The sequence below is a fragment of the Macaca mulatta genome, chromosome 2, assembly GCF_049350105.2.
Source record: "Macaca mulatta isolate MMU2019108-1 chromosome 2, T2T-MMU8v2.0, whole genome shotgun sequence".
NCBI lineage: Eukaryota > Metazoa > Chordata > Mammalia > Primates > Cercopithecidae > Macaca > Macaca mulatta.
Genome location: NC_133407.1, coordinates 32275744 through 32290211, shown reverse-complemented (window position 1 = coordinate 32290211; position 14468 = coordinate 32275744). Strand labels below are relative to the sequence as shown.

Genomic DNA, 14468 nt, shown 5'->3' with positions numbered 1-14468 from the left:
CGGCTGGGTGCAGTGGCTCATTCCTGTAATCCCAGCACTTTGGGAGGTCAAGGCGGGCAGATCATGAAGTCAAGAGATCGAGACCACCATGGTGAAACCGCATCTCTACTAAAAATACAAAAATTAGTTGGGCATGATGGCACGTGCCTATAGTCCCAGGTACTCAGGAGACTGAGGCAGGAGAATTGCTTGAACCCAGAAGGCAGAGGTTGTAGTAAGCTGAGATCACACAACTGCACTCCAGCCTGGCGACAGAGCAAGACTCTGAAAGAAGAAGAAAGAAGAAAGAAAGAAAGAGAGAGAGAGAGAGAGAGAGAGAAAGAAAGAAAGAAAGGAAGGAAAGAAGGAAGGAAGGAAGGAAGGAAGAGGAGGAGGAGGAGGAGGAAGAGGAGGAGGAGGAGGAGGAGGAGGAGGAAGGGGCTCAACAAATATTGCACAAACTTACAAGCTCAAAAAGGGCAGGAAGAGTATTCTGCTGACCTTGAAATCTCCAATGCCTAGTTAAATTCCATGCACATAGTAGGTGCTCCATAAACATTTATTGGTGGAATGGATGGATGGCAAAAAGATTTATAAACCTGAGATCAACCTTTGGCTCTTGTTATCAGTGGTGAATCTATATGGGTCTGCAGCAACCTCAATTCTTGCCTTCTCAGAAGAAAGAATTCAACCGAAGGGCATAAGGCAGAATGAGAGACCAAAGCAAGTTTTAAAGCAGGAGTGAAAGTTTATTAAAAAGTTTACCAGGAGTTCAAGATCAGCCTGGGCAACATAGTGAAACCTTGTGTCTACAAAAAACTACAAAAATTAGCTGGGCGTGGTGGTGTGCACCTGTAGTACCAGCTACTCGGGAGGCTGAGGTGGAAGGATGGCTTGAGCTAGGGAGGTGGAGTTTGCAGTGAGCTGATATCGCCCCATTGCACTTTAGCCTGGGAGCCAGAGCAAGACCCTGTCTCGGGAAAGAAAAAAAAAGGAAAAGTTTAGGGCAGGAACGAAAGGAAGTAAAGTACATTTGGAACAGGGCCAAGTGGGCGACTTCATAGATCAAGTGTGCGGTTTGATCTTTGACTTGGGGTCTTATACACTGGCATGCTTCTGGGGGCTTGTGTCCCTTCTTCCCTGATTCTTCCCTTGGAGGGCTGTCCACATGTGCAGTGGCCTGTTAGCACTTGGGAGGGGAGCATGTGCAGTGCGTTTACTGAAATTGTTCGCATGCGCCCTTGGGGCGTTACCACTTGCACATTCCCGGAGGAAGGTCATATACCAGTAAAACGCCACCATTTTACCTCTTAGTGCACAAGCTTGAGCCCACTTGCCCAACTCCTGAGATCGTATCGGGAAGCTGATCACCAAGTTCAGGTTTCTCTGTGGAGAGACTGCCGTTCTCTGGTGCCAGCTGCAACTAATTATTGGTTTAGAAAGACAGTTAACAGCTGCCTGACCAACACCTGGTGTCGGCCTGACATCCCTGGAGGTTGGGGGCTTGGGGACAATCCTCCCCTGCCCTGCTTATGTCTGACTAGCTACCTGATATACCACTCTGACCTGTTAGAAGCTATTGACCCTGGGAAAGTCATTTAACCTGTAAGAACTCACTAACTGTTGTGAGTATACTATCAAATGAAATGTGAAAGAGTGCTTTGGAGAATAAATGCTAGGCTTACTTTCATCAAGTCTACAGGTGAGGTACCTTTTTCTTCTTATATCCATTTGGGTGTCCATTCTCTGAATCACAGATGTCCATTTTGTTCATTTGATGACTTCTGCAAGGAGAATGGCATCCTTACTGGTCAGTGAGAAGACCTTTAGCAGAGGGCTCCTTTTATTTCTCTCTCTTTTGAACATTTCCATGAATTCATGCTTTGGAAATGTCCTATCACTTACTTTGATTTCAAAGTTTCAGTGACATTCCTGCCTCCCTGAAGGTATTTGATAGCATGCATTTACTTTAAATTTAAATAACCAAAAGTTAATTTTGCCCTAAAGATTTCTATTTCTCCATCCACCCCAAAATCCCCACAAGGATTTTGAGATACAGAAATCCTGGGCACCCGAAAGACAAGGCCAGACGTTTGCAGCTCGGGGCGTGGACATTTCCTCGTTTTCTCTTCTGTTAGACATAATCTACAGAAGGGAAAGTTCGTTGTCAGCCTGCCCCTCATTCAAGGTCAAAGATTGGGTAGATTTATCAGTTTATGTCTTTATCAAGAAAAGTAAAGGTGATAGAACTCACATGAAGAAATGTTTCTGTTTTGGTAGCAAAGTCCAACTCTGGGAAAGATGTAGGGAGGTTTCAAATAAACACAAAGAATGCCAAGAAGCCATCAAGAAACTTATGCTAATTCACTGAGAGGAAAAAGTAATGGATCCCCTTGGTTTCATGGTGGGTAAATACATCGAGTAAACAAGAAATTCCTGACTTAGAGAAGTTTTTCTCAAACTTTGTGTGAAAAAGACTCACCAGGAGAAATGGTTAAAATGCAGATTCCAGGGCCTCCACCCCAAACAACTGTATCGTCTCTGGGGCAGGGCCCAGGAATCTACATTTTTAACAAGCTCCATGGGCATTCCTCAGGCAGATGCTCAGGGAATCACACTTTGAGAAGTGTCTAGAGAGAATTTCAGTACAACAGACTTACCACATTCCCAGCTGAGGTCTAAAAGAGTGAGAAAACAAAACCAAACCAAGCGCACTTCACACAGCCTGGTTGACCGTGTCTTACTGTCAGATTAGAGGCCATCAAATGGGAACTCTGAAATGGCCAGCTTGCTTCCTCTCCCCATGCCAAGAAAGGGTTCTCTCTTTTTTTGTCTGTGGTCATTCCAACCCATCCTTGTCACCTCTCTCTTCCCTAAAAGTATCCATGATTTGGTACGAAACTTTTGGGTACAGTTCTTTGTATCATTAATATAGCCAAAAACATTAATTTGTACTAGTGTTAAGGATTTGCCTTGATCTCCATCCTAGGACAATTGTATCATAAAGGAGAATCTCAAACAGAGGGGATAGTGTAGCCCAACGGAGTGATTCATTAATGGTACCCAGAGGTGAAGAAAGATACACTTACCTTGCCCCAACCCCTAGCCCATGATTTCCCAGCTAACTTCATCTCAGTTGCCTATGGGTCAGTTCTTGACTCCAAGAGGCCCATTGTGGTTTCTCCTTACATCAACCTAGGTGCAAAGTCCCCAATTTTGCCAATTTCTGCAGAAAAATCATTAAAGCACAGATATCATAGTCTCTCTCTCTCTCTCTTTTTTTTTTTTTTTTTTTTTTTTTGAGGAGTCTTGCTCTGTTGCCCAGACTGGAGTGCAGTGGCACAATCTTGGCTCACTGTAGCCTCTGCCTCCTGGATTCAAGTGATTTCTCCTGTCTTAGCCTCCCGAGTAGCTAGGATTACAGGCATGTGCCACCACACCTGGCTAATTTTTTTTTTATTTTTAGTAGAGATAGGGTTTCACCATGTTGGCCAGGCTGGTCTTGAACTCCTGACCTCCAGTGATCCACCAGCCTCTGCCTCCCAAAATGCTGGAGGAGTGAGCCACCACTCCTGGCTTATCATAGTCTTTATAGACTGGAGATTTTGAGGGAGTGTGGGAAGGGGCTGATATCACTTACAGTCTTGCTGGTTCCACAGCTCTCTGTAGGGAAGATCTGTGCTATTCTGTCCCTTCCAGACCTTCTTCTCCCAACACATGACCCTCCCCACTGCAGCCCTGGAGAACTGTGGTCTTGGCCCCTTCCTTCTGTCCTGATCCTTCAGCTTCTTCCCAGCCACTCCATCCCCAACCATGTGAATTCTGGGCAAGACAAGCTTTCATCATCCTGCTTGTGTCTTTCTCCTCCCCAGGCTGAGAAGCCAGACTGTATGGAACGCTTGCAGCTGCAAAGGAGACTGAGTTGTCGGACATTCCACTGGTTTCTGGCTAATGTCTACCCTGAGCTGTACCCATCTGAACCCAGGCCCAGGTTCTCTGGAAAGGCAAGGCGTGACCCAGGGAAGATGGGGAGGGAGAGGGAAGCTTCCCAAGACAACAACTAGATGTTCAGCTGTTCCATGTCCCTGGTCAACCATTCACAGTTTAGCAGGGCCTCAGAGGCCTTGGGTCCATCCTGTGCCTCCATGCCAGTCTGAAGAAGGTGGCTGGGTTTTGCTCCATTACCCACCCCAAAGCACCTCCTTCAAGAGGCCTGTCCCTTCGGGTCAGTGGCTTCAGCTTGACCACACCCATTGTTGTGGCCTGAACAATGTACCTTGGGCTGTATACACTCCAGAGAATACAGCAAAGGAATGCTGCCTGACCGAGGGTGGAATTTGGAATTCACTCCTGTGTGGAGTGAATCCCACGTGTCCACTTTCAGCTCCACAACACTGGACTTGGGCTCTGTGCAGACTGCCAAGCAGAAGGGAACGTCCTGGACTGTCCCATGGTGTTGGCTCCTTGCAGTGACAGCCGGCAGCAACAGGTGAGTAGTCAGACTTCTCAGGATGAATCATAGCCCAAGAAGACTTGAAAGTGGGTGACATTTTTCTGGGATGCCCCCTACTTTCCTTTGAGATGTCTTCTTTCTGTGGTCGCATGTCCCTGGACTGCCATGGTCCCTCACTATAATGACCCATCACAGCTCTCCACACCTCACCTCCATCTGTAAGCACAGACATAGGCCATTGTCAGAAAATAAAAGCATCTTAGTTAAATGGAAATGGAGAGGCTGTTTGGCCAAACTTTTCATTTGACAGATGAGAAAACTGAGGCTTAGGGTCACTAGCCCAGGGATTGCAAACTCAGAAGCCTTCAAGGTTCAGGCAGGGTTCAATTGTCCGAGGACTGAAGAAGGTAATCGTATCAAGATAAGGATCCAGAGGCAACAGGGTCATTCCAGTCTCCAGCACCATTTGGTCATTAGGAAGGTCTCCTTATATCTTAGGAGTAATACTTCTCTTCAAAATTTTCATCATGGAGTAACTGCCCAAAGTGGTAGAAATCCTCCACCGACGCTAGCTGTGGGCTGGTAGGTCCACTTCTTTTCACAACTGGATGACAACCTAGAAAGCCTAGCTTGTCCCCAAGTCTCTCTCTTTTCAGGCTGTGATAGGGACTTTTAAGTTATCACATCCCAAAGGCCCCTAATAAAAACGAACATCAAAGTATAATTTCCTGGACATATTCACTGGATGAGAATCAAAGATCCTGGGGGCAAAAGACAGCATCTCTCTGAGGGTCTGTGGTCCAGCCCTGCACGGAAGGCTGGCTGAGGCTGGGCTTGGCAGTGTAGGCCCCGGGTTCCTGGGGCCAGGCTGTGGGCCTATGGAACATGTGGGAGGGAGATGCTCAGGATCCATCCGGCCTCCTTTGGCTCTGCCCTTTACCAGTCTCCTAGGACATATAGGCATTCACACCTGGCACAAGGGATACAGACATAAACATCAAGTGCTGAGTGAGGAAGCCACATGGTAGGGTGAAATTTGTTCTAGCTCTGCAGTCAGGCATAGCTTGGTTTGAATCTGAGCTCCCTCATTTTCTAGCTGTGTGATCCTGGCAGGCTTCTTTAAATCTTGGTTTCCTCACCTGCAATTAAGAATAATGCAGCCTCTACAGAGATTATTTTGGGTTTGAAAGAGAAGAATTAAAAAAAAATAAAGAAACAAAAGAATAATACAGCCTCCTTCATGCAAAAGGAATATTAGCTTTCTCGTTCTTTTTTTTTTTTTTTTAAAAAATAGTAAGGACTTTAGGATCCTGCAATATTGTAAACTAGATAAGATGAAAGCCCTTCCCTATAAACACCTAGATAAGATATGCTGGATAAAAAAATATGAAACACCCTTTTTCATGAATAAATGAGTTTGCAAGAAAGAAAGGGAAACCTCTAGGGGTCAAAAAACAAGAGGCAACTGAAAGTAGAGGAATTGGACATGGGCGAAGCTGCCCTACCAAGTGTGAGGGGATGGTTACTGCCAGCCTCAGGAATCTACAGCTGTTGGCTCCATGCAAGGGAAAAGTGATGAGAGCCCGCCTTAGCCCATGAGAGTTGAGAAGTCAGAAATGAAACTCCCATAGCAAGCCAGCTTTAACCTTCAAAGGGTAACCTGTCCTTGAAAAGTTTGACTAGAAATATCCACCCCCTGCCACAGGAAAATGGCAAGAAGCTTGCCCCTACAGGGGCTTTGAGTAGGAAACAAATTACTCTCCCCTGAGAATTTTTAACCACAAGCTTGCATCTAATATGGGCTTAGGTTCACATGTGTACTAATTGTGTAGTTTGGGAATCATCAAGCAGGATAAACTATCTAATTGCAGGGCCCAGTGCAAGATGACAATGTAGTCTTTAATTTGACAATTATTAAGAATTTTAAGACAGTGACAGCAGAGCATTAAATCAAATTTATTAAACCAAGAGTATTAAACCCATCTAAGCATGAGGCCCCATGTGACTGCACAGGTCACATGCCCGTGAAGCTGATCCTGTCTGTAAGCCATAAAATTAATGTAAAAATAAGTTCAGGCTGCATCTGACAGAAACGAACACAAAATAGTCTTTCCAGGACATGCCTTCCAATTAATGTTCACAGGATCCTCACAGTTAAAGCCCCTCTCAAAGTTGTACACAATCCAATACTACAAAACACTGGAGGAGACAATAACCATGAGTGAGAGCCAGCAGATACAACAAACTGCAGGAAAATTAGTTTCAGGAGCAGGTCAGGGCTCTCCAGAAAGACATCAACCTGGGCTTCAGAGAGGTTCCTCATCTGTGCTTTCAACAGTATACTAACCAAACACACAGCACTTTTTATGGCCTCACCTATGATACAGTAAATAAAGTAACAGAGAAACATGCCAGAATGTGTAAATATGAATGTGAGAGCAGCTGGAATATGGGGACTTCAGAGGCTACGACTAGTCTAGCAGCATGTTTTTGGACTTGACCATGAGATGTGATCTTGCTGACCCCAATAGAATCTGAAGATTGCCCCTAGACCTCAGCTGTATAGTGGGTTCTTCTTACCTCCTCTACAGCTTTGGAGAGGATCTCTTTCTAGTTGCGCTAACAACCATTGCTTCTGTCACAGTACCTGCAGCACACCAGCAGGAAGGAGATTCACTTTGGCAGGCCACAGCACCTGTGCTTCGCTGTCAGGCAGGAGCAGGTGATTCTTCAGAACTGCACAGAGGAAGGCCTGGCCATCCACCAGCAGCGCTGGGACTTCCAGGAGGTGAGTGATCTGTTCAGAAAGAGCCTGGTAGTGCTGCTGGTCAGAAGGAACTGCTGGTTGGCACTGCATCCTGGGCTGTTCCAAGAGGTCAGGTATTATGGACCTTTGCCTCTGCTTTTGAACTTAGTGGCTGGGCAGTGAGGCCTCAGCGGGAGGAAAAGGCAACCCAGCAGCAAAGTTGGGCCACTGGCATCTTCATGTGTAATGATTTGCCAGGTCTCTGTGTAGCTCTGATACTAGTCATTGCAGAGAGAGGGATCCGCCTCTTTTTGAAGTGTATTGGCTCAGTTCACAAGTAGGATGGTGAGGCATGTTACAAGGAGCGTTCAGCCACCTTGGTGGTGTGGTTTTAGGAGCAATTCAAAGTCCCTCCACCACTAAGAAACTTTAGATATAGATGTAGATGTAAATATATAGATATATAGATACCACTTTCTTCCTTTTAATGCAAATTCCACTGTAAGTATTTCATCATTTTCATAAAATTTTGACCCCTATTATCCTGGGGGAAAGAAACTATAGATCCTTTCCAGAAGTTAGGGAGGAAATAGGAGGAATGTCAGTACTTAGGGAGAGTGGGCAGGTCCCATATACAGAATCGGGATCAGAAGATGACAATATCAACCCTGTGTCCATACACAGCTTTTTCTCCACTTTCAATTCTTCCTGAAATGAGTTGGGGTATTAACATACAAACAAATAAATACACATCTTTTAAAAATTTATTTTCTTCAACTTCTGCTGGGGAATAAAAAGGATAAAATGACTAAGCAGAATCCTGTGCATTGGTACTCTTAAAGCAGGCTGCGAAAGAAGAAAATCGTATGATAGAAAACTTAAGCTAAATTCACAAGAAGCACTTGAGAACAAAGCAGTTGGGGCTTTGGTGACCAACTGAAGGCAGGACTCAATGGGCCCATACATACTCAAATACTTTTTTTTTTTTTTTTTTTTGAGACAGAGTCTCACTCTGTTACCCAGGCTAGAGTGCAGTGGTGTGATCCTGGCTCACTGCAGCCTCTGCCTCCCAGGTTCAAGCAATTCTTGTGCCTCAGCCTCCTGAATAGCTAGGATTGCAGGTGTGAGCCACTGCGCCTGGCTACTTTTTATATTTTTAGTAGAGACAGGGTTTTGCCATGTTGTCCAGGTTGGTCTCGAACTCCTGACCTCAGGTGATCCGCCCACCTCGGCCTCACAAAGTGCTGGGATTACAGGTGTGAGCCACTGTGCCTGGCCTCAAAGAAGTTTTATAAGGCAAGTTAAGGTCCTTTCTAAATGATCATAAAGGAGTTTTCTAAGCAAGTCCTATGAATAAGATACACTTTAGAAACAGCATTTAAAAATAACAAGTAAAAGATTAGGGAGTAAGATACACCCAGCATATTTCAGACATTAATAAATAATACTTTTAAAAGTCATTATCATTCAGCCAGCAAAAGGAATGAGGTACTATTCATGCTGGCACTGCTTACAATAGCCAAGAAGTGAAAGCAACCCAGGTGTCCATCATAGATGAGATAACAAAATGTGGCATACACATATTATTCAGCCTTAAAAAGGAAGAAAATCCCATCACCTGCTACAACATGGGCATATCTTGAGGACATTATGCTGGTGAAATAAACCCATCACAAAAGAACAAAAACTACAATTCCATTTATGTAAGATATCTAAAGTAGTCAAATTAATAGAAACAGAAAGTAAAATAGTGGTTACCAGGGGCAGGTAGAGGAGGAGAAAAAGGGAATTTGTTTATTAATGGTTATAGAGTTCCAGTTTTACAAGATGAAAAAGTTCTGGATATCTGTTTCACAACAATGTGAATATATTTAACACTACTGTATTAGGCCATTCTTTTTTTTCTTTTTAAGATGGAGTTTCGCTCTTGTTGCCCAGGCTAGAGTGCAATGGCAGGATCTCGGCTCACTGCAACCTCCGCCTCCCAGGTTCAAGCGATTCTCCTGCCTTACCCTCCCGAGTAGCTGCAATTAGAGGTGCCTGCCACTACACCCAGCTAATTTTGTATTTTTAGTAGAGACAGGGTTTCACCATGTTGGCCAGGCTGGTCTCGAACTCCCGACATCGGGTGATCTGCCCACCTCGGCCTCCCAGAGTGCTGGGATTACAAGTGTGAGCCACTGCACCAGGCCTATCAGGCCATTCTTGCATTGCTATAAAGAAATACTAGAGACTGGGTAATTTATAAGAAAAGAGATTTAATTGGCTCATGGTTCTGCAGGCTGTATAGGAAGCATAGTGGCATCTGCTTCTGGGGAGGCCTCAGAGAGCTTTTACTCTCTGAGTAAAAGAGAGTAGATGAAGTGGGAGCAGGCATATCACATGGTGAAAGCAGGAACAAGAGAAAGAGAGTGGAGGAGGGGGTGCCACACACTTTTAAATGACCAGATCCTCAAGAACTGACTATCATGAAGACAGCACCAAGCCATGAGGGATCTGTCCCCATGATCCAAACATCTCCCACCAAGCCCCACCTCCAGCGCTGGGAATTACAATTCAACATGAGAGTTAGGTGGGGACCAACATCCAAACTACATCAACTACTAAACTTTACAGTTAAAAATGCCTCAGATGGTAAAAGTTTTGCTATGTGTTTTTATCACAATTTTTTTAAAAAAAGAGGCCAGGTGCAATGGCTCACGCCTGTAATCCCAGCACTTTGGGAGGCCGAGGCAGGCGGATCACGAGGTCAGGAGTTCGAGACCAGCCTGGCCAATACGGTGAAACCCCATTTGTACTAAAAATACAAAAACTAGCCAGGTGTGGTGGTGCGCACCTGTAGTCCCAGCTACTTGGGAGGATGAGGCCGGAGAATCACTTGAACCCAGGAGGCAGAGGTTGCAGTGAGCCAAGATCGTGCCACTGCACTCTAGCCTGGGTGACAGAGAGAGACTCTGTCTCAAAATAAATAAATAAAATAAAAATAAAAAAAGAAAGAAAAAGTTTTGTGGTACAACATGGATGTACCTTAAAAATATTACACACAGTGCGAAACACTTTGGGAGGCCAAGGTAGGCAGATCACTTGAGGTCAGGAGTTCGAGACCAGCCTGGCCAATATGGTGAAAACCCATCTCTACTAAAACTACAAAAAATTAATCAGACGTGATGGCGCGTGCCTGTAATCCCAGCTAAATGGGAGGCTGCGGGAGGAGAATCGCTTGAACCTGGGAGATGGAGGTTGCAATGAGACGAGATCAAGCCTCTGTACTCCCGCCTGGGCAACAGAGCGAGACTCCATCTTGGAAAACAAAATTACACAAAGTGAAAGAAGCCAGTTACAAAAGGCCACATTTATATAGTACCATTTATATGAAATGTCCAGAATAGGAAAATCCATAAATATAGAAAGTAGATTAATGATTAGTTGCTGGGAGGAGGGAGGAGTGGGGAGTGACTGCTGATGGGTAGTGGGTTTCTTTTTACAATGATGAAAATATTCTGGAATTAGATAGGAATGAAGGTTGCACAACTTTGTGAATATACTAAAACCCACCAACTTGTGTACTTTAAAGGGGTAGTATTATGATCTCTATACTAGTCTGTTCTCACACTGCTATAAAGACATACCTGAGACTGGGTAATTTATGAAGAAAAGAGGCTTAATTGACTCACAGTTCTAAAGGCTGTACAGGAAGCATGCTGAGGAGGCCTCAGGAAACTTACAATCATGGCAGAAGGTGAAGAGGAAGCCCCGTCCTCACATGGCGGAGCAGGGGAGGAAGAGAGCGAAGGAGGAGGTGCTACACACTTCCAAACAGCCAGATTGTGTGAGAACTCTATCAACAGAACAGCAAGGGGGAAGTCTGCCCCCGTGATTCAATCATCTCCCACCAGGCCCCTCTTCCAACACTGGGAATTACGATTCAGCGTGAGATTTGGGTGGGGACACAGAACCAAACCGTATCAATCTCAAAAATGAATAAATGAAGGATGAATACATAAATAGGCATTTTCAGCATTACTGGTTCAGGTTGTTTAACTTTTCATAAGGAAATTAACTTCTTCTTGAAAAGGAGAGGTTGGATTCAATATTAAATCTGGTGATTTTGAGCAGGGCATAGCCATGGTCTTCTGAACATGGCTGGTTTAGGCCTTCGGTATATCCTAGAGGTCTTACTACTACGGCCTGGTAACAACAGTGCCCAACTGCAGGGTTAACAGACGGTAAAGTGGATTAAATTGTTTTGAAAGCAGAAATTTACAACTACAGTGATGACAACGAATGTCACAAATATAGCATAAAGACTGAACATGCTCTGGGAATTATACTAACCAGAACTTTCTAAGAAATGATGCAATTACACAACCACAATAAAGATAATTGGATTAGTTACCCCTAAGGTTCTGAGTGACATCCAAATTTTAGGGCTACCTAATTTATATTTTATGTTAATCAAAATACCACAATTCCTTTCCAGGCCAGTTCTCACCATCTGTTATTCTCTTAATGATTAGCGCAAATCTTAAAAATATTCTCTTTTGCTGACTGATTGTGGGGGACTGGTTTTCTTTTCCTTTTTCTTTTCTCCTTTTAGAATGGGATGATTGTCCACATTCTTTCTGGGAAATGCATGGAAGCTGTGGTGCAAGAAAGCAATAAAGATTTGTACCTGCGTCCGTGTGATGGAAAAGCCCGCCAGCAGTGGCGATTTGACCAGGTCAATGCTGTGGATGAACGATGAATGTCAGTGTCAGAGGAAAAGAGAATTTTGGCCATCACAGTTCAGCTCCAAGGGAACTTAAAGAGCTTATATATTTCATGAAGCTGATCCTTTTGTGTTTGTGCTCCTGGTGTTAGGAGAGAAAAAAGCTCTGTGAAAGAATATAGGAAGTTTCCCCTTTTCACACCTTATTTCATTGTCTGCTGGCTGCTTTTTAAAAAAAAAAAAAAAAGTTGATCCATTATACTGTTGTCTTCATCACTGGGAAATGATTATTACATAGTACAGAAGATTCTTTGTTTTTCTCCACTGAGCACTTAACAGTTGGTTTCTCCCTGGCCTGGACATTATCTGGCAGCACCTCCAGGATACATAAATCCAATGGATCAATTTATTTGTCTTCAAATGGCCTTAACTTGGACTGTCTGTTTGGCCAACCATGGAAATTAAAGAGTGAAGCAGATGTAATGGCCTGACATTCCAAAAACTCTGAATTGGGTTTATTAGCACAAATGTTGTGTTCATTTGTTGAGCCGTATCTCAAAGGAAGGAAAGGAAGCTGCAGAGAGGAGGTTTAGGATTGGAGAGAAGATGCGAGAGCACTTTGTCCCAATTCGCCAGCTCAACCCAGCAGCTAAAAGGCATCAAGAGACCTGGGAAAAGACATTTTCATGTTAATGAGAATTTCCCCCATTATGGAGAATTTCCTTCCTACTGAGAATCTACTTCTATTCCCCCTGCCCTAGCTCTTCTCTAACTTGGTTAACCATAACCATAACCAGATTCCCTTGCAATCAATTTCTCTTTAGTCGTTGGTGTTGGAAGTATCAGCACAATTTGAGCATTCCCGTTAACAAAGGTGTTCACAGTTGAGAAACTCTCCTGCCGGGCGCGGTGGCACATGCCTGTAATCCCAGCACTTTGGGAGGCCGAGGTGGGCGGATCACCTGATGTCAGGGGTTTGAGACCAACCTGGTCAACATGGCAAAACCTTGTCTTTACTAAAAATACAAAAATTAGCCGGGCATGGTGGTGCATGCCTGTAATCCCAGCTACTTGGGAGGCTGAGGCAGGAGAATCGCTTGAACTCAGGAGGCAGAGGTTGCAGTGAGCTGAGATCGTGCCACTGCACTCCAACCTGGGTGACAGAGTGAGACTCCATCTCAAAAAAGAAAAAGAGAAACTCTCCTGATGCCCTGTTACAGGGTTTGCACTGACTGGAGCAGAAACAGCAACCTTTCTAAAAAAGCAAACCTCCCTGGGAGGAAAATGCCAGAGCCTGAGCCAAAATTCTTATGACAGGTAACATTTGGGTGTTAATGTCCATGAGAGCTGACAGGGCCATCTCTGAGCCCGTATAACTGTCTGGAACCCCCAAATGTGTCCACAGGTTGAATGTCCATGAGTATGGGAAGAACACGGCTCATCTGGAGCTCAGCTGAGACTAGTAAGAGCTAAATGACTTTCCTTGCTATGACCTGGCTTACCTAGTTCAGTCATAAGAGCTGCTGAATGGGATGGGTTCTGCTATTTAATAAACACCATTCATATTCATTTTTTCCCAGATGGAGTTACCTACCTTTCCACATGGTCAGCTTAGAAATATTCCCCTAAAGTAGCTAATCTCCTTTGGGCTGTCTCAGAACACAGTATCCTTCAAATAAGAAGAACTGGGCGGGAAGAGCAGTGTTTCCAAACAATACCTATCATAACGTATTCATTGTCTACCTGCTTAGTCAAGGATTCACTGCATTTCTCCTTCCTCAGAGCACACTCTGGACCTGTGCTGTCTAATATGGTAGCCACTAACCAAATGTGGCCATTTTAATGTAAATCCATTAAAATCAAAGAAAATTTAAAACTCAGTTCCTCAACTGGACTGGCCACATTTCAAATGCTCACTACCCACCTGTGGCTAGGGTCTACTGTATTGATGAGCATGGATATAGAACATTTCATCATCACAAACAGTTCTGTTGGACCAATCTAGGTAGATTCATTATCCCGTCTAGAGAAGAGACTTTAGCCACTGTGTTCTTGCTTCAGACTCATCTATATTTAAAACAAATTTCCCTAAATCCTGAGACTGAGACGGAGCTAAAAATTCTCAGATGGCAACCGTGTAAAGGTATTATTGATTGAAGAAGAAAATTTTTTAAAGACCTCTGTTTTTTAAATGAACTTTATTATTGGCATTGTGGGTCTTTGAAGTTGCTGGGATAAATTAATATAATTAAATAAAAGGCTGAATTCAATTGTGTAAGTTGTATTTGGTGGTAATTAACAAAAGGACCCAGATGGCTTATTGCCTAATTGGTTGAACAAAGCAAGAATGTGGTGTTTCTTGCTTCCTTAACCAGCTCCATGATTTATTACTTTATTACAGAAGTGGCTGTCAACTCAGTCCCTGGCTGGTACTTACAGACCCTTAATTTAAATAAAACACATGCCTCCATTTAGTTCTAAAAGGACCTTCTCCTTTAGTGTAACCAAGTGTTCAAATTCTCTTCTTCTCTATGAATTCAGCATTCATTTTATCCATAATGGTCAATTTAAAAGTAGAGAAA

The 14468-nt window shown here is 43.9% G+C and overlaps 1 protein-coding gene and 1 long non-coding RNA gene across 10 annotated transcripts in view; one reads left to right on the top strand and one right to left on the bottom strand.

Moving 5' to 3' along the window:
• Positions 1 to 14156, top strand: part of GALNT15 (polypeptide N-acetylgalactosaminyltransferase 15) — a 50275-nt gene extending 36119 nt beyond the window's left edge. For all 8 annotated transcript variants that reach the window (XM_077991421.1, XM_077991419.1, XM_077991422.1 and 5 more), the window contains 4 exons: positions 3852 to 3983; positions 4364 to 4468; positions 7077 to 7220; positions 11776 to 14156. In XM_077991421.1, coding sequence (XP_077847547.1) covers positions 3852 to 3983; positions 4364 to 4468; positions 7077 to 7220; positions 11776 to 11922 — 528 coding nt within the window. In that variant the 3' untranslated portion in view covers positions 11923 to 14156. The remainder of the gene's footprint in view (positions 1 to 3851; positions 3984 to 4363; positions 4469 to 7076; positions 7221 to 11775) is intronic.
• Positions 708 to 7291, bottom strand: LOC106997129 (uncharacterized). 2 transcript variants are annotated; one of them, XR_013413545.1, is made up of 4 exons: positions 7013 to 7291; positions 1691 to 1763; positions 1287 to 1402; positions 708 to 949 (listed from the first exon to the last, which is right to left on the bottom strand). It is a non-coding gene; the product is annotated as an uncharacterized LOC106997129 (long non-coding RNA). The 2 variants fall into 2 exon arrangements; XR_013413546.1 differs by having other exon boundaries at positions 1665 to 1763; positions 7013 to 7174.
• Positions 14157 to 14468: the final 312 nt, after the last annotated feature.